The sequence below is a fragment of the Arvicanthis niloticus genome, chromosome 15, assembly GCF_011762505.2.
Source record: "Arvicanthis niloticus isolate mArvNil1 chromosome 15, mArvNil1.pat.X, whole genome shotgun sequence".
Lineage (NCBI taxonomy): Eukaryota > Metazoa > Chordata > Mammalia > Rodentia > Muridae > Arvicanthis > Arvicanthis niloticus.
This window is the reverse complement of record NC_047672.1, coordinates 5,889,218-5,915,183: the sequence shown is the minus strand read 5'-3', so window position 1 is coordinate 5,915,183 and position 25,966 is coordinate 5,889,218. Positions and strand designations below refer to the sequence as shown.

Below are 25,966 nucleotides of genomic sequence, written 5' to 3'. Positions count from 1 at the left end.
ACCCACATGGTGTAAGGAGAACTAATTCTTGCACGTTGTCCTCTGACCTGCATGGGTGTACTGTTGAAAACAAGCACCCACGTGTACAATAAGTACATAAATGTAACCTTTAAAGTTGTAAAGACTGCCTTCTGGGCAGCAACTTCAGTTGCCTGTGATGTGTGTCACATCCCGGTTCATGAGAACACATTCTTTCCACTTTCTGTCTTTGTACAAAGATCTTTCTGAGTTGAAAGGTTGGTTTTTAATAATATTCCTTTAGTGTTCAAAGAATCACCTCTACCCAGACTGACCTCTTGAAGTTAATGTTAAGCCAGCTACAGCTTCAACTAAAATTTTAAAATTGTAATTTATCCAGGACCAGGGAGGGGGATGCTCCAACTCACTTTAAGAAACCTGGATTTCAGCTTCCTTGGCAGGGCTGTGAGGAATACCTTGCTGGTACCCCCAACCAAGTGAGACCAGCTGGCCTTCAGAGAACAAAGAAAACAAAAACTCAAGGAATATCTGTTAATACGAAAAACAATGTTTCCATACAAACAAGAAAATCAGATATCCAGAGATCAGAAAATGATGACATCTGAGGATTAGGTCCAAGAAGGGAAAAGAGTTGTGAAACTCAAAACTGACGTGGCTGATAAAGAAAATGTTGGAAGTGCAGTTGAAAAGAACTGCCTTCCATTAAAATCTGGAGAGGTAGCCAGCTCAGAAAGGCATAACTTGAAGGATAATATTCAAGCAGTGCAGTTATTATCAATGAGAGATGACTTTCTAGGCCAGACTGTGACATTAGACCAGGCATGTCACCATAAAGGAAATAAAAAGATGCAGAAGGCTGAAGAGAAGCCCAAACAAGACACTAACATGTCTAAAAAAAATGAGTGCTTGGCTATTATCATGGCCAGATTGTTCAGTCTAAGATTAATTCATTTAGAAAGCTTCCCAGTGTTAAAGGCGAAAGTCTTGCCACAACCAAGAAACTTCCCACTGCTGTGTCTAAAGCCATGAAGGCTCAGTGTGAGCCTGTAAACGCCATCAGCCATAAGAGCCTCAAAAACAACTGCTGCCACCAAGTCTGCAGACACTAAATCTGTGAGCACCTTATCGAAGAACACACTTGTGCGACCACCTATCCGAAGCCTCTCCGGTAGTGCCCACGGTGCTGAGGAACAGCCTCAGCAGGCCCCTTGCCAATGTTAGAGTCAGAAAAGGGGTGCTTGAAAAGGAATCACATTGATCAGAACCAGCTCTGTCTGTTGTCAAAACCAGTCCTTCTCAGGACACAAAAAGAGACGAGGCCCCATCAAGAAGCATAATATCTAAAGATGTAACCTGGACTAACTCATCTAATACCAGACTGATAGTAAAGTCAAAAGATACTGACCAGTGCAGACACACGATTACAGAAGGAGCAATGGTTCATAGATCAGATCAGCTCAAAGACAGCTCAGCAGAGAGGAAAGCTCAGATGACCCAGTGGAGAACTGGCCAAGGAAAGAGCCTAAAAAGACCTCCTCATTCCGTGGTTACACCCAGGCTGAGAAAAAAGAACGAAATGAAACTCAGCTGGGTCCTTCTGGTCTACCATGGCAGAAGGTGAACAGAGATTATTTACTGGAAAAGTAAACAAAACAATTTCTGATGCTGGGCGGTGGTGGCGCACGCCTTTAATCCCAGCACTTGGGAGGCAGAGGCAGGCAGATTTCTGAGTTCGAGACCAGCCTGGTCTACAGAGTGAGTTCCAGGACAGCCAGGGCTATACTGAGAAACCCTGTCTTTAAAACCCAAAACAACAATAACAAAAATAAAAACAACAACAAAAAAAGCAATTTCTGAATGCCTGAACCTCATTAATAAGAGATGCACAAAAGAAGAATTTTAGCTACAATGAAGATCTGATTCATAATATTCCAGATGCCAAAAAACTTGTTAAATATTGGATATGTCTTGTACGTATTGAACCAATCACAAGTCCTATTGAAAATACTATCTCAATCTATGAGAAGGCCATTCTGGCAGAGGCGCAGCCTGTTGAAGAGATGTGACATATAATCATAGATATTCTAACAATGAAGAATCAAGAAAAAGTCAATTTGGGAGAAAATGTTGAGGAGACTTATGCAACCAAGGAGCATATCTAAGAAGGAAATGTTGAAGCTAATCTAGGGTCAGGAAATCCAGAGGAGAAGAATGAATATCATGGAAAAGTTGAGGTTTATAAAGACGATCAAGACAACAAAACAAAAGATCCAACCAACAATTTAACAACCTGGGACTCAAAAACTGAAGCGGGTTGCCTGATTCGATATAATATATCTTCAAGCTGGGCAGTGGTAGTGCACGCCTTTAATCCCAGCACTTGGGAGGCAGAGGCAGGCGGATTTCTGAGATTGAGGCCAGCCTGGTCTACAGAGTGAGTTCCAGGACAGCCAGGGCTACACAGAGAAACCCTGTCTCGAAAAACCAAATAAATATATCTTCCACACCACAGTTGCAAAGTATGAAAAAGACGCAACATGATAAAAATTTCACATTTACAGAGCTAAAGTTTCTGACACCGGTGTGATGCTCACAATGCATTCAAGACAAGACTTTACAACTGTCAGCCATGTTAAAAGACCATGACCCCTCTGTGTCTTCCCTAGAACAGCTGTCTGAGTTGGGAGGGGATCCTTTTGTTTGCTGCCCTGATGCAGTACTGTACCCTCTGTTCTTGGAGACCCACATAGCAGAAGAGAAATAGCACTCCTGAGCCCTGAGCAGTTCTGGTTGCCTGTGTGCAACTTTATAGTAGGTCCGAAGTTGTCCATATGCCTAAGCACGATACAGGGGAACTTCACCAGCTTGGTTTTGGGGGGGTTTTATTTTGTTGTTGTTGTTGTTGTTGTTGTTTAGTGGTGGTGGGATTTTTGTTTTTTGTTTTGTTTTTTGGGGTTTTTTTTTTTTTTTTTTTTTTTTTTTTTTTTTTTGGTTTTTCGAGACAGGGTTTCTCTGTATAGCCCTGGCTGTCCTGGAACTCATTCTGTAGACCAGGCTGGCCTCGAGCTCAGAAATCTGCCTGCCTCTGCCTCCCAAGTGCTGGGATTAAAGGCGCGCAGCCATTAGCTTGTTTATTATGTTTTTGAAATATAATGTTGGCCGATTCACTTTACTAATTACCAACAGTTAAAGAAGCATAATCAGAAAATGTAGTCTATATAAATTTATATTTTTACATTGATTTTGTTCCTATATGTTTATAATAAATATATGTATGATGTCCCAATTTTTTTAAAAAGGAAGAAAGAAGGAAAGAAAGAAAGAAAGAAAGGAAGGAAGGAAGGAAGGAAGAAAGAAAGAAAGAAAGAAAGAAAGAAAGAAAGAAAGAAAGAAAGAAAGAAAGAAAGAAAGAAACCTGGATTTCGATTGCAGTGAAAGCACCTTGGCGGGAACTGCGGCAGACAGGCGGGCATTGTGGACTGGTAAGGAATGACGTGCCGCAGATCACTCAGAGTTAAGAATCTTCAGAAGTGCTAAGGGAATGTTAGTTACATCTTGCAGCCCACCCTGAGTGTCCTGATCTCCAAAGCTCATAGCAGCATCTAGCCTGCACCAAAGAGATATTGGTGAGAATGCTGCCAAGTTTCTCTGGAGGATCATCCTGAAAATCCCTCCGTGTGAGATGACGACCATCTCAGAAGCATGGGACTTTTTGTCTAAAGACCAACTGCAGACCATAAACTTGAAGCAGAGAAAGGAATTTCTAGCCCAGGAAGTGATTCTGCTATGTGAGGACAAGTGTGAAAGTCTTGATGACATGGCCCTTTTAGGCATTGTGTATACTCAATTTCACCGGCACCAGAAGCTTTGGAATGTCTTTCAGATGAGTAAAGAACTAGGCGAAGATGTTGACCTTTTTGATATAGAACAGTTCCAAAGTTCCTTTAAGAGAATACTGCAGAGAGCATTCAAAAATGTTACGGTCAGCTTCAGAGTCTACGAGAATTTGGTGTGGATTCGGTTGGCCTGGGGAACACAGTATTCACAGCCAAACCAATGCAAGCCCACGTTGATGGTGTATTATCCCCAGACTCTGCATGCCTTCATTTCTTCCTGCCATCTGAAGAGCACTGTGACACTTCTCCATCAGGCACTGAAAGTCGCTAGCAAAGACCATCAGATTGTGCAACTGGATCTGAGAATCAGGCACCTGAACTTACTCAAGATTATTGCTTTTAGAAAATATAATCAGACCTTTGAAAATTACAACTCCACGTTGTCTCTGCATGAGGGAATCCTTGGACTAGAGATAAATTTGGACTCAAAGATCATTCATGAAAACACAGAAGAAAAAGTAAGAATCCACACTGTCACTCAAGAGACCTTTGGAGCCTATCCTCAGCCACAGCTAGAGTTCGCACAGTATAAGCTGGAAACCAAGTTCAAGACTGACATAGGTGGGGGCATCTTGGCAGACAGGAAAGAGCCCCACACACACAGTGTATTGGAAAGTTCTCCAGTCCACATCTTTTGGAAGCATTGAAATCCTTAGCAACCAGCCAGCATAGCAAATGCACGACTTTCTCCACTGCTCAGCTGCATACCAAGCAAGAAAGTGAATTATTTTAAAATTAGAGATAAATGAAATACATATGGCTTAGCTTTTATTTTTTTATTGGATAATTTATTTATTTACATTTCAGATATAATTCCCTTACCCCATTTCCCCTCCCTAGAATTCCCCTATCCCATCCCCCCTCCTCCTTTTTGCTTTTATGCCATTTTAATTAAATGGGTTTTTTTTATTTTAAATTTTTTTTAAAAAAAATTTTGGATGCCAAGGAACTTTCTGCTGAGTGTCTATGACGCTCTACAACTAGGCATAGTTATGCATAGGTGAAAGGAAGGATCCACTTATACTGGCGTAAGGCATGATCCTGATCAGGTATTAAATATGGGGAAGAGGACATGATTGTGTTTTTCCTGCAGGATGCTGAAGGAACATGGTGGCTGCCAGAGTGATGGGTGAGACATGCTGATGCCAGGACAAAGAATGATGCTGACCTGTGAGCTTGCTGAGTGCCCTGACAATGGTGACTGGGAAGCTGTATTGGACATAAGTTCCTGACCCAGCATTGCTTACCTATACCCCTGATGGGACAAGATGCCTTGTCTCAAGTTCTTAGACCTTGTGGAACAGAGAATCAAAAAGAGAAGTTATAATGACTCTTGTACTATTCTTAAATGTGACCAGTTATTTGGACTCAATCATGTACTGGTCTAGAAATCAATCCAATATTGGAAACAACAGTCTTCATTTGGAAGTCTGGTTCTGGACAATTTCAGAGACATATTTGGAAGTTAGCTGCAGTTCTCTATAATGTCATTTTAGCAAGAGATAAAGTTGGGGCAGGATCTGAATTTCAATCAGGTGTTAGCACATGTGTTAAGGCTCTTTTAATTGTCAAGTTAAAAATACTTTTGTTTCTTCTACAGTATTTAATGTAAGTTGCATTGACTGTACACCTTCTAATTGTGTTTGTGTTTTGAAATCCAGCATGTCAGTTATGGAGGCCTATCAACCAGCTTTTGTTTCAGTGCCCTGAGTATCACAGAACCTTGCTATTCTAAAAATAGCTTGCAAGTACTGGAAGAAATGAGTCAGTCTTTAAGCAGAATCAAAAGGGTAGTGGGCTGAATTATTGCTGGTATAACAGCTTTAATTACATTAATTGCTAGCACCACTGCTTCTGCAATTGCTGACACAAGAAGTTAAGACAGCTACTTTTGTTAACCATTTAGCAAAAAAAAAATGTTACTAATGTGTTGAATATACAAGAGGATTTAGATAGGCATTTGGAAGAATAGATTGATGCTCTTATCCTATTCAAATTACTGGAAGGAGGTTCAGAATTTAAGGGTAAGGAGCCATCTTGAGTGTCATGCCAAATAACATTGGATTCATGTTAGTTCTACAATTCACAGTTGTAGTCATTATAATTAGGATGAAGTTTAAAGACACTTGCAGTGTATTTGGCATAATTCTAACACCTCTCTGAATGTTTTAAGGATGCATAGTAAGCTTATGAATTTCAAGAATGCTGCTCTGCTGAGCGTTGATACAGTAGACACTAGATAAAATTACCCATGGCCTGAGGTCAGTATTTCTATTTTGGTCAAGCTTCAAAAATGGCATATATAGCTTGATTATGCTAGCCCTTTTTGTCCTGGGAATACTTTTATTCCTGCCCATTGTGTTAAAGCTTTTCTTCAACAACATCAACATGTTGGCAGTCAAAGTACATGGCTTGAACCTGAAAATGTTCCCCCAGACAGAGTTATTAAATAAACAGTCTGGCAAGCCAAGGACAAGTAAGATTCTGCACAGAGCCTTATCACCCTAAGACAGAAGTGCATTGCTTTTGATAATGCATATTCCATGATGGGTAAGGAAGGCATTCTTGTCAGAATGACCTAAGACAGGCTCAGTCTTGTTAATGAAATAAAAAGGGGGAGAGGTGGAGAGCCTTTGGGGTTGATGGCAAGAATCCGACATGGGCTAAGGGACAGGGAAATATGACATTGGTCAAGGACAATGAAGTAGACTTCGGGCAAGAATCTGACATTAGGCTAAAACAAATAAGTAATTTCAGACAGGAATCTAAATTTTAGGCTAGAACAAGGAAGTAAGCTTCAGACGTAAAAATTACCTTGGGCTAGGATAGAGAAGTAGGCTCAGATACTTTAGTCATCCTGATAAGCCTTTAGAAACAGTGATCATGGGAGTGTTCGAATAATTGGGTTTAATGCCTTGCTTTTTCTTTGACTGTTTGTGTTTATTGTCTTGCTTGTTCCTTGACTATTTGCATCTATTTTATTGCTAAACCCTCAACCTAAAACTTACCTTAATATATGCATGTAATTAAAATGGTATAAAAGCATAAAAGAGGAAGGGGGTGGGATGGGGGTTCTAGGGAGGAGAAATGGAGAAAGGGAATGACATCTGTATTGTAAATAAAATATCCAACAAAAAAATTTTTAAATGCAATGGGAAGAATAAGTTGGATATTTTGAGGGGCTATTTTGAGTCCTAGGATGGATAGGAAAGGTATTAGCTGATCCTTTAGTTGGAAGGGAGAGGTAGAAGCATCTCCCCATACTAATATGTCATCCGTGTAATGGTATATATATTGAGTCCTTTGTCTAAATAGGGTTTTAATGCAGTGGCTACAGCCTCCTGACAAATTGTTGGACTGTTAACCATTCCCTGTGGGAGAACAGTCCATTCATATCTTGAGGCTGGGCCAGAGTTGTTAATGGGGGTACTGAGAATGTAAAGTGTTTGCAGTCTCGGGGGTGGAGAGGGATGGAAAAAAGGCAGTCTTTTATGTCTATTGCTAATAGGGGAATATTAGCAGGAATAGCTGAGATGTGGGGTAGCCCTCTTTGCAGGTAACCCCCAGACTCACATGGTTTTGTAAATTGCCCTCAAATCTTGCAATAGTCTCCATCCCCCTGAGCTCTTTTTTTTATAGCAGACACAGAGGTATTCCATGGAGGGGTGGATGTGTCATAGAAACAGCTGTTCTTCTACCAGTTCTGTGAGGGCTCTAAGCTTCTCCCTTCACAGAGGCCACTGTGGGAACCAGATGGCTTCCTTCCAGATCCAATCAAGACAGGGAGTACTAAATTTAACAGTCGCCCCTAGAATTAGGGGTGATTTAGAGGAGGGCTTTTAGGGTCTCCTTGGACATTATTTTCTTTATAGGTAATGTCCTCTATCTTAATGTGGTCTCTTTCTTGTTGGGTGGTAAGAACCACCTCTAAGGCTTGTAAGCTCTCTCCCTAAAAGGTTGGTAGCTACTTGAGCCGCCAGGGGGCGTATGAGGCCAGTAGCTCCATCTGGGTCTTCCCACCTGTAGAACTGTTTGGTGATGAATGCATGAGAGATGCCTACTATGCCTAGGAGCTGGGGCCCAGGGATCAGTTGCCAGTCTTGTAGGATCCCTTGCTATCTTAAAATTGTCCTGACTGCTCCAGTATCAATAAGACACCTGAATGGTTTATTATCTATTTTAATGGTTAATTTTGGGTAGGAGCCTTCTGAGATGCTGGACACTCATAAGACTTCTATGGGAGTAGTTGTCCCTCTTACTGTCGGGGCTGAGGGTTGCCCATTTGAAGTTTAAAGGCTCTCGTGGCTTACCATCCTTATCATATACAACAGTACAGTATCTCCTCCCATGGAAACCTTTTCTGCAGCAGGGACAGATTGTCTTAGAGGGATTAGGATCTGTTATGGGAAGACAGTTTTGTGGTCATTCATTTCTCCAATGTCCTGCCTCTCCACATTTGAAGCAGATTCCTTCGGGTTTTTTACTACTGCTACAAATGCCTGAGCCACAAATGCAATCTGGTGTGATGGAGTTTTTATATCTCGGATTGTCACAATCCACCTATCATGATGCTCTTCCCAGAGATCCTGGCAAGCTAGTCTGGACTCAGAAGTCATGCCTTCCCATTCAATGGTTTTAAGAAGGAGGTCCCTGGCTGTGGGGTTGGGAATTTTTCTTTCTAAGCTCATTCTAGTTCTGAGAATAAAATCAAATAGGGGTTCTCTGACCTTCTGATGGAGAGAGAGCAGGGAAGAGGTAGGGTCTTGTGACCCTGAGGATGGAGTGAGCCTATCCCAAGCTTTGGTTGCACAGAAGTGGACGTGCTGTGCTCATAGTACCCTGCTGGCTGAGTTGCCTGCTGTGTTCCAGTAGAAAACTCTTCCTGGCCAAAGAGTTAATTAAAACCCCATGGGGTGTCGCCTCTGTCCCAGTTTTGCCTGACTTGTTGATGACATTCATCATGAAATAAGGCTTCTCACTCTATAAACATTGGGCCAGGAAAGGCAGAATGGCAAATATCTTTCCAATCTTGGGGGTGTTTAAGTTAGCAATATGTCTCTATAGGAGAGACTTTGTCCATGGTGTGTGAATGCCATCTTCCTTCAATGTATGCCTGAGTTCTTTTAAGTCTGAGGCTTGGAGTGGATACCAGTTGAGTGGTTTAGTTCTACTGGGGTTGATATTAACCAGGAATGCTTGAGTATTTTGGGTATCAGGTTCTGTATCAGACTCCTGCTGTGGGGCTGTGAGAGGCAGCTGGGTACCTGGTTGAACAGGCTTTGAACCTTGGAGGCCCTCAGGAATGGTAGGAGTTTGGCCTTGCTCCTGGGCCCCTGGCTCCCTTCACATAGTTACAACCTCCCACAGAGAGGTCTGTGGCCATCAGTCACATAGGACAGTGCCCCTACTAGCCCCTTCACAGGTAGAGGGCATGACTATAGGCCACAGAGCCTTAAGATAGATCTCCATATTAATGAGATACCTAAAGGCCAGAGGGCGTAGTCAATTAAGCATTTCTTCCAAGACCTTCCTTCTTGCAAAAGGTATTTAATCTCAGGCCCACCCTGAGAATACAGGGTATAGCTTTATCCATTTTCTGCTATGACAATAAATATCTTAAGACCATGTCTTAATACTATGGACTATCTCTCTTCACTAGGGCCCAGCATGGGGAACCGTGGAGGTCTTCAACTACAGAGCCGCAGTCTAATCTCCCACCAACGACCTCTCTATGTTCCAGCCACGGAGACCCAGTCAAGCAAGAGTCTTATCCCAGAGGGATACAGCTAGAGCTTCTCCCCCTCCCCCTTTAGCTGTGGGTCGATCCAACCTGTACCCCCCAGTCTTGGCCCTTCCTGGGCCTCTCAGTGGCGCCTGAGAGCCCAAGGGCCCAAGAACCAGTCGGTTCCCAGCTGCCAATGCCCGGGGACCCCCAACGCAAGAGCTCTGGCCCCTGAGGTACTACACATTGTGTTCCCTCCACCCCTGGAGTGGAGTCTCACAGCCCAACATCCACCCTGCACTGATGTGGAGTGAACACAGTCAAATCCATGTGCTTCTGCCTCTCTGAGCCACATACATCCCTGGCCCCTTGACCTACAACTAAACCCACAGGACCCAGGTCCACAGGCATGCCACAAGCCAACAATCTTTTATTAAAATATTGAACTTTGTTTCTTACCTGTGCTTTTAGGATTCCTGGTAAGCACTGTTTTGAGGACTGTTCAGTTCTCCCACCTCAGAAGTGCTGACTGTGGTCTATAATTCTCTGATGCTTGGCGATTTAGCCTTGATTTTGTCCTTGTTAGTCTTGTAAATACTATCTCAGCAGAACATGCTCTTCTACATAGTCTCTCTCTCTCTCTCTCTCTCTCTCTCTCTCTCTCTCTCTCTCTCTCTCTCTCTCTCTCGGATTTTTTTTTTTTTTTTTTTTTTGAGACAGGGTTTCTCTGTGTAGCCCTGGCTGTCCTGGAACGCTGTAGACCAGGCTGGCCTTGAACTCAGAAATCCACCTGCCATTGCCTCCCAAGTGCTGGGATTAAAGGCATGCGCCACCACTGCCCAGCATAGATCTACATTTCTGTCTCTGTCCTATACCACAAATGTTTAGAGAGTAACGCCTGTGTCTTTATGAGAGGTTAAGAACGTGTTTAGTAATATTTACAGCAACTGTAGAATATCCCTTGACCAAGATGAGCCAAGCATTTCCTAGGCAGCTTAAGGTTCCATATGAGAAGATATTTCAGAACAGTAGGTTGGATGTACCAAGGTTCCCTGGTTTTAAAGAGAGCTAAGAAGTACAAAATAACACCATCCTTACCCACTGAGAGGATCTCAACAAAGCTTTCCAGTTTTAAGGCATACAAGCCTAGGGTTCTAAAGTCATATGAACTGGTTCTGTATTCTCCACCAGTTAATGTTTGCAGAAGGAATCAGAAAGTATCCTACTGTCTTCTAATTCACGTTTTTATCACCAAAGAAACAGACACAATGGAAAGCAACATTTGGAAGCAGCAGAGCCTCAGCTCCATGGTCTACAGAGTGTACGATCAAGATTGCATTAGTATTACACATTAAGAAAATAATCATTGATACACATTTATCATGAAGCAAAAAGAGAGAAATGAAAAAGGTAAAAAAAAAAAGCAGAAAGAATGTAGAGAATCATAAAAAAAAGATCAAGTGATAACACAAGAAAAATACCACTGGATATAAGCAGAAATGAATGGGAGTGAAATACAATTTAGCCAAATGGTGATTTTCAAGCTGAGACATAGTTTTCAGGTCCCGTCTCTTATGGCAAGGATTGGCAATAGTGATAGTGAAATGAGTTGCAGCACATCCAGCTGTGGAGTACTGTGAACACATTTAAAACAAGGAAGATTGGAGTGATGAAAAGATGAGTATAAAGGTCTATGATGATTTTGATTTTGATTTTCTTAATGGTGGGCATGTTTGAGGGTTTTCAGGGTTTTGTCCAATGTGGAAATGAACTAAAATGTAAGATAAAAGAAGATAAGGTGTGAGCAAATTCCAGTGAAAGCAGCTGGGATGGGAACTTTTCCCACAAGACTGTCACAGGCAAGCAAATCTTGGACACAGCTCAACAATGCATCCAAACACTGTCGTCAAAGATTTCTCAGAAAATAGGTTAGATGGAGGGATGAAGGGAAGCAACTGGGTGGGGAAGGGAATGACGAAGGGGGTGGGAATGGAAACAGGAGGAATGAGGTAAGAGAGGATGGAGGGAGAGATTACTAGGAGAAACAACTGTATTAGAAGGAAACAACTCTGGGACAACCTGGAAAACTAGGACAATGGAAGCTCTCGGGAATTTATGGGGGTGACTCTAGCTAAGACTCCTACCAATGAGGGATATGGAACCTGAAAATGGCATCTCCTGTAACCAGAAAAGACTTCCAATGGAGGGATTGGGACACCAACTCACCCACAAAAATCTTAGAACCACAATTTGCCTACCTACAAGACATGCAGGGGTAAAAGATGGAGCAGAATTTGAGGAAAGGCCAACTGATGACTGGCCCAGCTTGAGACGCACGTCATCAGAGGGAGCGCACCCCTGACACGATTAATGATATTCTGCTATACTTGTAGACAGGAGCCAAACTGTCATTAGAGAGGATGGAAACAGATGCGGAGATCCAAGCCAAACATTAATCGGAACTTGGAGAATCATCTGGAAGAAGGATTGAAGGAGCCAGAGGGATCAAGGACACAAGAAAACATATAGAATCAACTAACCTTGATCTATAGGGGCTCATAGAGACTGAACTGACAACCAGAGAGCATACATGGGACAGACCTAGTTCCTCTGCATATATGTAACCATTGTGAAACTGGGTTTTCACATAGAACTCCTAAAGTGGGAGCAGGGGCTATCTCTGACTATATTGCCTGCCTTTGAATCCCTTTCCCCTGACTGGGCCTCCTCATCTAGACTCCATAGAAGATGCACATTGCCTTACTGCAACTTGATATGCCAAGGCTAGTTGATATCCACGGGAAAACTACCCTCTTCTGAGAAGAAGGGGAGGAGGGGTACAGTAGGGGTAAAGGGAGTAGAGTGGGAGGGACTAGGAAGAGAGAAGGAAAGGAAAGCTGCAGTTTGGATATAAAGTGAATAAATAATAATGTTTTTTAAAAAGATTTCTCAGGGATTCTAAGATGAAAAGACATTTTGTCAAATCAGTCAGTCTCAGTGGGGTTCTTCCTGGGTATGGATGGTTTCATTGCCATGCTTATATTTCAGGGTTCTATGGCTAGCTTGCTGCACACATTACCCTAAATTCCTGAGAACTGTGCTACCCAGCAGCTCCTGCTGTATAGTGTCTTCATTTGAGGATTGCCTGTCCACAAGTCCACAAGTCCACAAGTCAAGCCAGTTTTGAAGTTTTTCACAGAGCCTTCACATCACAGTGTTTTTCATGTGACTGGCAGGGACTTTATGGAATCCAGTAGAACCACCCCTGAAGTACTTCCTATCTTTACCTTCTTCCTTGGCTTCTGCCTCCCCTTCTGATCACCAACACAGAGGCAAACAATTCTCTCTCAGGCTATGCCAGCTCATTCCAGTAAGTCTCCATAACCCACCTGCTCATCTGTGCCAATTACCTGCTAACCCTGGTGATAAATGATGTCACTTTCTTGCTAGAATAACTCAAGTAGTTTCCATTTTCATCAGTTCTCAAGCTCTTCCTTCTAGCATAGCTTTGAGGCTCCCATGACTTTACCTAGTAAACTTCTCCAGACAGGCCATACATTTTACTATTATTCTGACTTATACTCATTCTCCTGACCCCACCTGCCTATCCTCTGCCTCGACTGTTTCTTTCTTCTGGAATATTCTTCCCTTTATCATCTGTGAATCACATTCTTTTCCGTGGCTCAGCCTTACTGTTATCCCCCTTTGGTGGTCACCCTCATTCTTCCCTAAAACACTTTTATTTTTATTAAGGCCATATTTTTGTGTTAAGGCATATTTTAGCCTGATCCATATAGGCCAGCCTCTTTCCCATTCTGTTCCTTAAGGACATTCCTAAAAGGCCTGAGCCTCAATGCTATCTTCTTAGCTTTTCACCAGAGACTTGTAGGGGATATAGATGCATGGTATAGCCACCACTGGAGTAGTTGGCTGCCTGTGTTCTTTCTCTTCCAATGTACAGTTTGCCTTCAGTATCCTCAAGCACTGGCCTGGACTATACCATGCTCTCCTCAGATCAGCACTGTGAATAGCTACTCTATAAAGCTTTCCTTTGTTGATACCACAGACTTAAAAAGCTCCCCTGGCCTCTCCTGTGCATTTGTGACATTCATCACCTCTTGTTTTTCACATTCTCACAGGCCATGTGAAAGATGTCAACCAAATCCATGAAGCTACTATGGTCACTAGATCTTTGGAAGACAGGACTGGGATGGTCAGATCTGGCTTTTGGGGAATGCTTGCACCTCTTCTATTTTCGCTGAATTTGCTGGGCCAAGTGACCAGTGGGATTTTTTTTTTTTCCAAAAGGAATTTACCTATTACTTCTTGGCTATCGGCTCTCAAGAGATACCAACAAGTGTGCACATGACTTGGGTAGCCCTTGCTAAAGACTCCAAACGGGGGAAGACAGCCCAGTTACAAAAGGAGTAATAAGTTGCTTCACTCGTGTTCTCTCGCTCTTTATTCTTGGAAACCATTGAAAACAATGTAATTGTCCACAGATAAGGGAATAATTTAATATAAAATGTTATAAAATAATAAAATAAGGGGCCAGAGAGATGAAACAGTGGATAAATAATACCAAACCTAATGCCCTGAGTTTGATCCCAGGGATCCATATGTTTGAAGGAGAGAACCAACTCCCACAAGTTGTCCTCTAACTTTCACATGCACATCATAGCAGGTGTGCATCCACCATACACACATGCATACATACATACATACATACACACATACACACAGATACACATGCATACACATACACAAATAAATACATAAAAAGTTTTAAATAAATAAGGTGAATTTAGGTCAAATAAATTTGACACAAAATGACAAATATTGATGATTATATTTAAAAGAGATAAAAAATAAGCAGTCAAATTCATAGCAACTGGGGTGCCTAGTGGGGAGATAACTTCTGTTTTATATAAAAGAAGAATTGTATAATAGATGGTGGTGATCTATGCAATATGAATACTCTTAGTGCCAGAATGTAGCCGCCAGCCCATGGACAGACTAGGTTCACCTGAAAGAAGGGCTGAAAATGAAACAAAGATGGAAGGGCAAAAGAAGCATGAAACGAAGACCAAGATCTCTGATCAAGTCTCAAAGTTTAATTTTCAGCACTTTGTATATATAGGGGAAGCCCATGGAACCCATCCTTTGTTTCAGCTGGATTATGGTGCAAGGCAAGGTCAGCGGGCAGTCTGTCCTTCTAATTTCCTGTAAGAAGTTGTAAGTGCAGCCAGGGTGGATGACTCCACATGGGTCCTGTGGAAAACAAGGTCTTTCTGGCCTGCTTAAGTCTGGGGGAGGACACACCAGGAAACTGTACCCTTAAGAATGAAGTGACAGCTCTAATCCCATGTCTCAGGAGGTTAATGCAGAAGGACAATAGGTTCAACGCCAAACTGAAACTTTATGTCAAAAAGAAATGTCTTTAATTAGAAAAAGTAGTAATGTGTATATAAATATGTATAAGTGGAAACAATACCTAAACATACTAGTCAATGAAAAAAAATCAAAGAATGACATACAAAAATAAGAATTTACAAAAGCATACATATAAATAGAAAAACACATATAAGATATCAAAAATGACACATAACAAGCTATTGTGGTACTTTCCTTTGACAAGGAAAATGGAATTGAAGGGTTCAAACATGTAGGAAACTCAAGAAGCTACAGTTTTCATGGATTGCTTAATAAGTTCAAAGTGAACATGTATTAAAAGATTTCTTTTAAGTTTAACTTAAATAAATAATATAATGTGGTTTTAGGATTAAGTTTAAAGTATTGTGGATGCAAAGCAAGTGTTCTTTAAAGTTCCCTTTAAAATTTTTATTTTCCATATATGGCTGTTTTGGCGAGAAGGTAAGAAGAGGGTGTCAGATCTCCTGGAACTGCAGTTACAGATATTTGTGAGCTACTATGTGGGAGCTTGGAATTGAACCTGGGTCCTCTGCAAGAGCACCAAGTTCTCTCCAGCCCTACAGTTTTCAAATTTAAAATACATATTAAGGCCAATTTTCAAAATATTTATTTTCTTGTTTATATGAATGCTTGCAGGCTCCCATGGATGCCAGAAAAAAAGAGCTGAAGTTGCTGGCAGCCAACCCCAGTCCATGGAAAGAGCAGAGAGCACTCTTAATGCATGAGTTATCTTTTCAGGCCCTCTTACAAATTTTAATTACATCTATTTATTTTCTCATTCATTTATTTATGTGTATGTTTGTATATGTTCATAGGTGGAGATGTACCCTGGCACATGTGTGGAAGCCAAAGGAAGAAAATCAATAGAAGTCACTTCTCACCTTCTACCATGTGGCTCCCAGGGATGAATCCAGGTTATCTGTCTTGGCCACAAACATTTACATCCCACAAGCTGTTTCAGCATCTGTCTTAGTTAGAATTTTACTGCTGTGAAGAGACACCATGACCAAGGCAACTCTTACAAGGACAACATTTAATTCGGGCTGGCTTACAGGTTCAGAGGTTCAGTCCATTATCATCAAGGTGGGAGCATAGCAGCATCCAGGCAGGCATGGTGCAGGAGGAGCTGAAAGTTTTACATCTTGATCTGAAGGCTGCTAGTTGAAGACTGACTCCCCATCAGCTAGGATGAAGGTCGTAAGTCCACACCCACAGGCGTGGATATGACATAAGCCTTACAGGCGTCTATATCGTGGATAGCACGTGCACTGTGCACCTTGCAGGCTTAAATACCACGTTTGCCTTACAGGCATATATGGCCTGGATAGCACGTGGACAGCACGTGAACCGCATGCCTTGCAGGCGTGGCTACCACGTGAGCCTTGCAGCTGGGAGCAGTAAACAGCAACACAAAATATGTGGGATATCAGAGTGTGCTTCAGCTGTTGTAGGCTATTGAAAACCAAATCTCTTATCAGGGTATATGGTTCCAGATGGCTGCAAAGATAATCTAGCCGCTTTCTGCTAAAAGTCGGCTCCCAACACAAAATAAGTGTAGGAGGAGAGGGGAAATACTCTATAGACTGTTGGGGAGGGGCAAAAGTTGTGTTTTTGAGGAGTTTTATATTCTAATGGTCAAAACTTGATGAATCAGCAAATAAAACATATCCACACCTGCAAGGCACATGGTATCCACGCGCCTACAAGGCACGTGGCAAAAGCGTATAAATACCTCAGATTTCCCTTCAATAAAAGAGACTTGAGACTTGATCAGACTTTCTGTCTTGTCTCCATTCTTCGCGTCTCTTCCCCTTTATCCCCACTCTCTCTCTCGCTAGACCCTGACCCTCGGACCAGAGCGGCAGCTTGGACCAGGACACAGTGGCCGCCAAGCGTGGAGTGGAGCAGGCCGCAACATTTTGGCCCACAAAGCCGGGCAGTACGGGCCGGGACAATTTTATTCTGAATTCACAGGGATAGACTATCTGTTCACTCCCATGCAACAGTCATCACAGTGGACCACAGGTACTTTCTCTTTGACTCCATTTTTTCTTAATTATTTGCGTTCACAATCTTCAGGAAAATAGCTCAGCTCTTAGGAGAACTTAATATGCTCAGTACACTCATTCCCTTGGCAAGAATCTTGCCCTTCTCTTGTTTGCTTATAGCTAAGAGCATTTATATGTATATAGTTTAATGCTAACAGCATGCAGGGTAACACTGGAGACTTTTCTGGTTAAGCACCATGATGGTGTTAACAGCACCCATTCCCCTGATTTCACTTTCCTGTGTATTCATAAATATGTGGCCAAAGGATCAACTCTGTGTTCTCTAAAACTCTGTGTTCTCTAAAAGGCCTAGGATGCAAACACTACATGCCTTTTCTCTACCCATGTGTGTTCTTCATTCTGCTGAGTTACTACAAGATTATAATCCCCACAGGATAGTTGACCTCACCACTTGTCTGCCATGAAGTGAGCGGGTGATGCTTTTCCTCCTCCCTTGCCCCTCACCAACTGCAATAGCCAGGAGAGCTAGCCCTGCACCTTGCCTGGGTACTACAATAGGGCTGGTCCTGGCCTAGGGGACGTGGGTGAGCCAGCCCAAAAATCAAGAGCAGGGGAGAAACTTGGGATGTCACTTTCCTTAAAGGACATTCCAAGTTTCTGGCATCCTTACATCCTTGGGTTGTCATCCTATGTGGGCTTCAAGGTCTCAGCTTTATTTACTAACATATCCTCGGGGACCCTAGGGAGTCATTGCACAAGATTTATTGACCCCCTCAATCTTTTATTTTCCAATCTTGCAAAACAACTAGCATGTAGATTCTGCTGCCTCATTCTGCTACCAGCTGGGAATGGAGACTGGCCACCATGGATCATAAATGCACTAGAGTCTTTGATCTGACTCGAAGGAAACACTAGACAGCTGCTTTTTAAGAGCAGGGAATTCCTTCAGGGCAGTTTCAGTTGTGCTCTCTCTCTTTCAAATGAATTTGTATTTTTATAAGTTGGAGCCTTTTATGTATGGGTTTGTCCTTGGGGCCCATTTCCTATAGTTTCAGTGACTAGCAAGACATTTCTCTGTAGCTCACAGTCTTTATCAGCATGTACCACCTCTGTAGCTTTAAACTTACTTGAGCATGAAGAGCATGGGGAAATGGCAAAGCCTCCCTGCAACCCAGGGTCAAGATTCAGAGGGGGTCACGTGCAGATATGTGGATAATGTATGCAGAAAATGCCCATCATAGCTGTCTTCCCATTGGCTGTTTGAAGCCTGAAGCCTGTTCCCCTACAGAGATTGCTCCCACTGAAATCAGCTACACCTGCCTCCTTGTTCAGCTGTATGAAATAGTTCCACCTAACAGTTCAATTGCATGTAATAAATGCTAAGGTATGGTCCGTTGCCATGTATTTGTAATGCTAAATACTGGCCCCCAAGGTCTGGTTACCCCAGGGACAAGGAGATCCTCAAATACACCAAGTATGTACACACAAGTGTACATATACTATGTAACCTTGCTTCTTAATTTAAAACTATTGGTTGAATAAAAAAGCTGAAGGAAAGGGCGACCCCATAGGAAGACAAGTAGTCTCAACTAACCCAGACCCCAGGGAGCTCCCAGAGACTGAGCCACCAATGAGGCAGCATACACGGGCTGGTCTGAGGCCACAGGCACATATGAAGCAGAGGACTGACTGGTCTGGCCTCAGTGGGAGAAGATGCACCTAATCCTCAAGAGACTTGAGGCCCCGGGGGAAGAGAGAGGTCTGGAAGCAGGAGCACCCTCTAAGAGGCAGAGGGGGGAGAAATGGAATGGGGAACTGTGGGAGGAGGGCCTGGTGGGGGGGGGGCAATGGCTGGACTGTAAATAAATAAAATAATAAAATAGAAAGAAAGAAAGAAAGAAAGAAAGAAAGAAAGAAAGAAAGAAAGAAAGAAGGAAGGAAGGAAAGAAGGAAGGAAAGCATTCTGTACCAAATTTCCAGTTTTGTACAGAAATAGGAGGAGCCACATTAAATTATAGACACCATCTCTTCATCATCATCATAATCACCATATACACACACATATGTGCACATACATATATAAGTTGGAATAAGGTTGAGACAAGCTTTTCCCCCTACAGTCTAGTCTGGGCTAAAACCCACAATACTCTTGTATCTACCCCTAGAGTGCTAAAACTATTGGTGTATACCACCACACCTGACTTACCACTCATCCTGATAAGACTGAAAGAAGACCTGTGAAGAGTAATGTCTATGGAGAAGGAAATGAAGGTGTGTTTCACCCTTTGCCTACCCATTGCCTTATATAGAAGTCCTCAAAATGTTTCGTTTCCATTCTTTTCTACTTTTTTTTAAGACAATGACACATCACCCAAATGTTCTCTCTATATTCACCAAGAACTGACTTTCTTTTTTTTTTTTTTTTTTATACTGTGATTAACTATTCTCTTTTCATTCAACAAATCCTTACAGGGGCCTCCTTTTCTGGCTCCTGAACATGGCTATAGCATGAAAAGGTAAATACACTAGGGTCTGCTTTCTTGAGGGACCCATATGCTAGCTGATTAGAAAGCTCCTTCAGTTTTAAGGTGTGATATATAATGGCAGACACCAATGGGAGGTAGACAGTGCATAGAGACTCCAGACGGTGGAGGCAGAACTTCTGGCTTTTATTTTGGAGCCTGTATATTGCTGTATCTTATCTAAGTAGTTCTATGGTCTCAGACAGAGTCTGTGACTTCAACTCTAAATGTATAATCCATATTAAAATGTTTTGAGATTTTCTATATCTATCTTTCGATTACAACTAAAAGTTAAGAATAAACCTGGAGGGAGGGAGACTTGAATTCAAATCCGGGATCATGTTTTATGTTTCCAAAAGGTGCTTTAGTTAAATCTCTTACTCTCTTATGTCCAGAGAAGACCACACAAGTCCTGAAATTAACTAATGCGGTGTATGCAATGCTTTCTCATGCCACTTCTCACCATCTGCAGCTATTTTCACTTTTTATTTAACTTTACATGTCATAAAAAGTGCTTAATTATTGATTTGGGGGAGGATGCTTGAATCTTCCTAGGACCTTGCTCATGTTGGGCAAGTACTTTACCAGCTGAGATGTATCCTTCAGTCCCTTGTTTTAAAATATAGTATGATTTCTTTGTTTGAAGACAGTATAAACATTATAAAAATACATCACAAAGACTTCTTTAAAAACATATTTAAATTAGCAATTCATTGAGGTAAACTTATACATTCCAAGAAACCATCTGGCTAGGCAACAGAATATTCATATCAAATAGATTTTTATATTATCATTTCAAAACTATAACATATAATATTTCAAGTGACACTTTATAAAAATTATAAATATCAATCATAAATTAACTTAAAGTTTACTTATTTAAATTATCAATAAATTAAAAATAATTAAAATAGTGTCCCAACATTCATATTGTCTGTTCTTCGTAGAGAACAACATGAGTCAGATACCCGACGACAGGATACGTTTTCTGACCACAGTGAGGAATGTCCACAAACTGATATGGTTAGGCAGAGCTCACTAGGCTCTAGTAGACCTTATAGTGTCCTTTAGAAATCCTTCAAGTGCTTTCAAGATGAGTTGAATGATCTTGGTCCTTTGCCACTCCTTCTGTGACTCCAGTTTCTCCATTAGGAGAGCGTTGGAAGTTGGGCTAGGAAGGACTATTTTATTTGAATCTTTTACCTAAAGGAGGAAAAAAAAAAAGACTGATTAAATATCGCACAATTTTTTTTCTTGTGGTGTAGTGCTCTGGGCTGTGGAAAGAAGTTCTAATTTAGGATGATTGAGACAAACTAGGTCCATCTGCTTTGACTCACCCAAGCCAGAGGAGGTGCTTTTGCTCTAAGCCTACCCTGAGAGAGACCCATGCTTAACAACTCCAGTCTTTTTTTTTTTTTTTTTCAAGGTGATTATTATTAGGTTCTGGGTTTTGGGTTTTTTGTTTTGTTTTGTTTTTTTGAGACAGGGCTTCTCTGTATAGCCCTGGCTGTCCTGGAACTCACTCTGTAGACCAGGCTGGCCTCGAACTCAGAAATCCGCCTGCCTCTGCCTCCCAAGTGCTGGGATTAAAGGCATGTGCCACCACAGCCCAGCCATTAGTTTTTCAATAGCAACAGAGTTATTTACTGTTCTGTCTGACACTAGAGAGTAAGCATCCAGAGGTCAGCACCACCATCTTATTCATCTGCTATCCAAACATCCATGCTAACATACGGTGCTGCTGCTGGGTGACAGAGGCTTCCATCAGTAAAGGTGGCACAGAGGGATCTAAATCAAGTGTATTCCTTTGTCCTTTCCATTCAGACTCTGTTGAGCGTCTCTTGGTGTGGTAGCATGAAGAATGCTGGAAACACCCTTCCATGGACCCACTGGCATGGGGAAGACTAACTGGTAGGCTTGCCTCACTACTTAGGGGCCTGAATACTATAGCAAGGCCATAAACAAGCAATTGTTTACCAAAAAAATGAATCTCAGTTCCCTTCTTAGACATTCTAAGTCAGACTCTGCTGGAACAAGACCCTGGGTGATTCCTGTGCACATTAAACTGGGAAACTCTCTGGTTTAAGGCAAAAAACTACTAGTGGCAGAAGCATCCTTAGCATGAGGGTTTCATTTCAGGCCCTTCTTATTGCATTTGGCTTGGCTCATCCACACTCTGAGCCATCAATCCTCCATATCTACCATTTAATAGCTAGTGGTAGCCAGAAGCCTTTGATTCCTTCCTTTCCTGACACCTTAGCTTTTGGCTACTTAGGTCTCTGGTAGCAAAAATGTCACTTGCCAAGGACTAAATATTAAAGTCAATCCTGTGCTCTGAGTTCTCATAATGGGTGACTCCGTAAGGCTGGAAATGCTTCCTGTTGTCTGTTATAGTTTTCTTGTCTCTTAAGCAATTAGTAACATTCTATTTAATACAGTTTAAAGCAGGTATTGATGTTCTTTGCAAAAGAGAGCCCCAAACAAAACCCCAAAGTAAAAGAAAGCAAGGCCTTACAAAAATCAAAAACTATTGATCAGACTCTCTCCCTTCTGAGTGGCTGTCTGGAAAAAGTGTCACTGCCTTGAGATGCCCGGTGTTTTCCCTCAGCATTACCTCCCCACACTGCATGAGAGATGGGAAAGCACTCACCTCTTGTTTGAAGATACGAATTAGGATTTCAGTATTGCTCTGAATGACTCTGGCTTTGTCTTTCTTGTTATCCTGTAAGCTGTTCTTCATGTACTCCAGGTAGATTTGGTACTCCAGGAGACCAGAGGTGATTTTCAATAGGCAAATTTCCTATGAGTAAAATGGAAGGGGAAGTCAGTTCTTTCTAGGAGATAGACTCGATTTGAGAATAAGATTCCTGCTGTTCAGCCTCTTCTACAGAATTAGACAATAGGCAGCATCAGCTGACCTCCTTTAATTATCTGGACAAGTAGAGAGAGGCACAACTTAATATTTCTCCACAAGCCTCATAGTATAGCAGTAAGAATTCACTTCTGACCCCACCACTCCTTGCCTTCTTCACCACCACCCCCAGTGCCCTCCTGTACTCTTGTTCTTAACTGGGCTGACCTGAAACCTGCTTTTAAGAAATAATGAGAAACTCATGAAGGTTATCTCGCTGGCTGGAAGGAGAGGGGTGTCCTCAGTACGAACAGTAGGCCTGGATCATTCCAGGGTCAGCCAAAGAAGATAATGGCTCATGAATTCCTGTACTAGAAAGGAACTAGCTAAACTTGCTATGATTTCTAACATTTAACAGTGGTGAAGAATCCCAGCATGGTGGGACTTTACCTGTTCAAAGAAACTGCTTTTTAATCAAAGCTGTAAGTTACTTTCCTCATGACATTTACATAAGATTTTTTATATCTGCTCTCCCATTTATTTTTAATAAAAAAAAAATGTTTTTTAACCATCTAATACCTCAAAGCCAAAAGAAGAATAGAGACTCAAAACATTTGGCTCTTAATAGACATAGATTGAGTGGGCATTTATAGCACTGGTTGGTAAACTTTCCCTCACCCTAGCAGCCTCTGAGGTGCCTCTCAGTCTCCTTTTGTATGCAAGCTACTGCAGGCCAGTTACATTCAAGTGGTGTTGGATGCTACTCCTCATCTTTGTTGCCTGACTGGGACTGTATATAAATAGACACATATCACCCAAAAGAGAACCTTAGCTGAAGAATTGACAAAAGTAAATGTGACAAATTTCTACCTGATTGTGCCCGGTTTGCAAGCATCCATCATTTCTTTGTATCTCTGGAAGATTCAGATTGTTTTCTGACAATGCATCATCGTTGTTCATACAGTCAGGATTGCCATTGCACAACTGCAAAAAAATTACAAGAATGATCACTTAAGTAACCTCTACAACAAACACCACTAGAGGGCCAAGTCATGCTCTCCCATAGTTAGGACACACTCTAAGAAAAGGCAAGCTACACCTTCTTAGAACCTACTAAGCAGCACAATAAATAAAAAGGCACCCTTAGGCTCGAGTTCAGGCTCTCTTTTGACTTCAAGCTTGTTACTCTCCTAAGTACTTCCTATGTTTAAGTAAAGAATTATTGAAGTCCCTCTTAAACATTTGTTCCAGGGATTTGATGATAAAAACTGCCTGGCATAGAGTAAAAACTTGGTAAAGGAAAGACATTTTCATGATATCTTCAGGTAAATAAATTTAAGTCACAGAATATTCCATCTGGAAGGGTCTGTGCCACCATCTGTAACTCTGTAATTATGCAGATAAAGAGTACTAAATAGTTGGGAATTTTCCCAACACTGCAAAGTTGGTTCTACACACCCAGACCTAGGGTCTAAGCTACTAATTTTGCTTGTGATTTTTTTTTTTTCTTTCTGTCAAGCAGAGTCAAAATTCTTTACATTTAAAGATGGGAGATATTTTAATCTAGGTAAGTTTGGTTGGTTGGTGTTTTTTGTTTGTTTGGTTGGTTAGGTTTTTTTTTTTTTTTTTTTTTTTTTTTGGTTTTGGTTTTGATTTTTGGGTTTTGTTTGTTTGTTTGCTTTTGTTTTCGAGGAAGGATCTCTCAATGTAGTCCTGGGTATCCTGGAACTCAATATGTAGACCAAGCTAGCCTCTAACTCACAGAGATCTTCCTGCCTATGCCTCCCAAGTGCTGGGAGATATCCTCCACCATGCCCAGTCCAATCTAGTTTTGTTTTTTGTTTTTTTTTTTAATGTTAGTACTTTATTGGTCTGTACACAATAGGCATCTTAACTGGGCTGACCAGGGGCACCCTGATCTCATACACACAGAGAGAAAGAGAGAAGGAGAGAGAGAGAGAGAGAGAGAGAGAGAGAGAGAGAGAGAGAGAGAGAGAGAACTACATTCAGCCAAAAAGCACTTTCTGGTCCTTGTAGAGTTCAAGGAACAAATGAAGGCAAAGAGATCTTACTCTTTGGTAAGGTGCAAAGAATCCCTACCCAAGAAACAATAGCTAAATTGGAACTGAGAGTGGCTCACTGTGAATTTTCTAGAAATGCAGTCACATTTTATACGTTCCAGACAGGAAAGGAACCCCACCTCAACCCTCACCCAAACCAGCAAAGAGGAGAGAGTCTAGTCTGATCTTTAGGTTCAAATCCTAAGGGTCCTAAAATCCAGCAGAGAATTCCCAATGCAAGGAGCAAAGAGAATGAATGGGCGCCCACACTGGGCCTTCATCACTTTCATAGCCTACCCACCTCTTTTCTCATTTCCAAGATCTCCCTGAGAACAATAGTAATTAAGCCTCCGATTTGTGAAGTGGGTCTGTTGGGGGTGGTATCCTCTGTGAAGTCTCCTCTCCGGACTTGTGAAGTAGGGAAGGCTGTGGTTGTCACCAGCATCAGTCCCAAGAAGGCAACTGGTTGGAAGTCTCCTGCGTGGAGCAAAGGGAAAGCAGCAAGTGAGCAGATAGCACAGCTGGGCGCCTGCTGCTGGCAGTTGGCTGCTGGCCAACCCACAATGCTGGCTCTCTGCCTCACACTCCTCTCTAAGACTCTAGATAGCTCTGCCAGAGGGCAAGGAACTGCCTTCACTTACTTGCGGAGAGGAACTTCATAGCTGTTCCTGGAGGGCAGATGGAGTTGACTTTCGTTCCTGGTGGGCTCCAGAGCAGAGTGAGCTACAGACATCCCCAGTCTCATATTTATTGGGAGTTGACTCTCTAATTTTGAGACTCATGGGAAAATCCCACATTTGATAAAAATCTTTGTTGGAGGGTGGGGGTGGGGCCAGGGTGGGTGGGGCTGATTGGAAACCTTATTAAGATTACACAATGTGACAATGTGACGTCGAAAGAATCACAACTAGGAGGGGGAAAGTGTGCTTAAGTCATCCTTGAGGCTAGCCCTAAGAAGCTTGATCACTCTTTCTTCTCTTTTTTTCATTAAAAGTGACTCAGCACTTGAGCATGTCTGGTGTGTGGGGGGTGGAGGGGGGAATTCAAAACTGAAATGCACAATGTTTTACAAGGAGAAAGAGAAGCTAAAGCTGACGTTATTCAAACGCTTGTGTGTGCGCGCACACACACACACACACACACACACACACAAATTAATAAGAAGCTAGGATTTACTATCTGTTTCCAACGGTTTGTTCACCTCCAAATTTTGTGCAGTTATTTTCAGGAGTTGCCAGGTGGGTGAAGTGAGTGAAGGACAGAAATCTTGTCTGTCTGTCATCAAGCACTCCTGGTTTCCTCTCAAGTCCAAGCCCATTCTCTGCTTTCTCCCTAGTGGTCTCTGGCTATCATCCTAGTGAGACTGTTAGTCTCTGTATCAGAGTTTCCCTTATCTGTTACTGCTGACCCCACAGCTGCCAGAACACCCCCAAAACACTTCCAGGTCATGCAAGGAGGCTTGAAGGTCTGTTGCAATCCTCATGTTGTTGAAGT

At 42.1% G+C, this 25,966-nt stretch overlaps 1 protein-coding gene and 2 pseudogenes across 1 annotated transcript; 2 read left to right on the top strand and 1 right to left on the bottom strand.

Moving 5' to 3' along the window:
- Positions 1 to 372: 372 nt before the first annotated feature.
- LOC117720950 (cytoskeleton-associated protein 2 pseudogene) lies at positions 373 to 2,045 on the top strand (annotated as a pseudogene).
- Positions 2,046 to 2,500: 455 nt separating this feature from the next.
- On the top strand, positions 2,501 to 4,608 carry LOC117720948 (centromere protein N pseudogene; annotated as a pseudogene).
- Positions 4,609 to 20,438: 15,830 nt separating this feature from the next.
- Il6 (interleukin 6) lies at positions 20,439 to 25,170 on the bottom strand. Its single transcript, XM_034519469.2, has 5 exons — positions 25,114 to 25,170; positions 24,774 to 24,949; positions 23,283 to 23,396; positions 22,212 to 22,361; positions 20,439 to 20,764 (listed from the first exon to the last, which is right to left on the bottom strand). Exons 1-5 carry the CDS (start codon positions 25,130 to 25,132, stop codon positions 20,600 to 20,602), a joined length of 624 nt encoding a protein of 207 aa, XP_034375360.1. The 5' UTR covers positions 25,133 to 25,170; the 3' UTR covers positions 20,439 to 20,599.
- Positions 25,171 to 25,966: the final 796 nt, after the last annotated feature.

Coding starts and splice junctions, on each gene's coding strand:
- Il6 (XM_034519469.2), bottom strand. Junction 23,397..24,773: donor TCTTGGAAATGAGAAAAGAG/GTGGGTAGGCTA, acceptor ATTTTTTTGCAG/TTGTGCAATGGCAATCCTGA. Junction 22,362..23,282: donor TGCAAACCGGGCACAATCAG/GTAGAAATTTGT, acceptor TTTTACTCATAG/GAAATTTGCCTATTGAAAAT.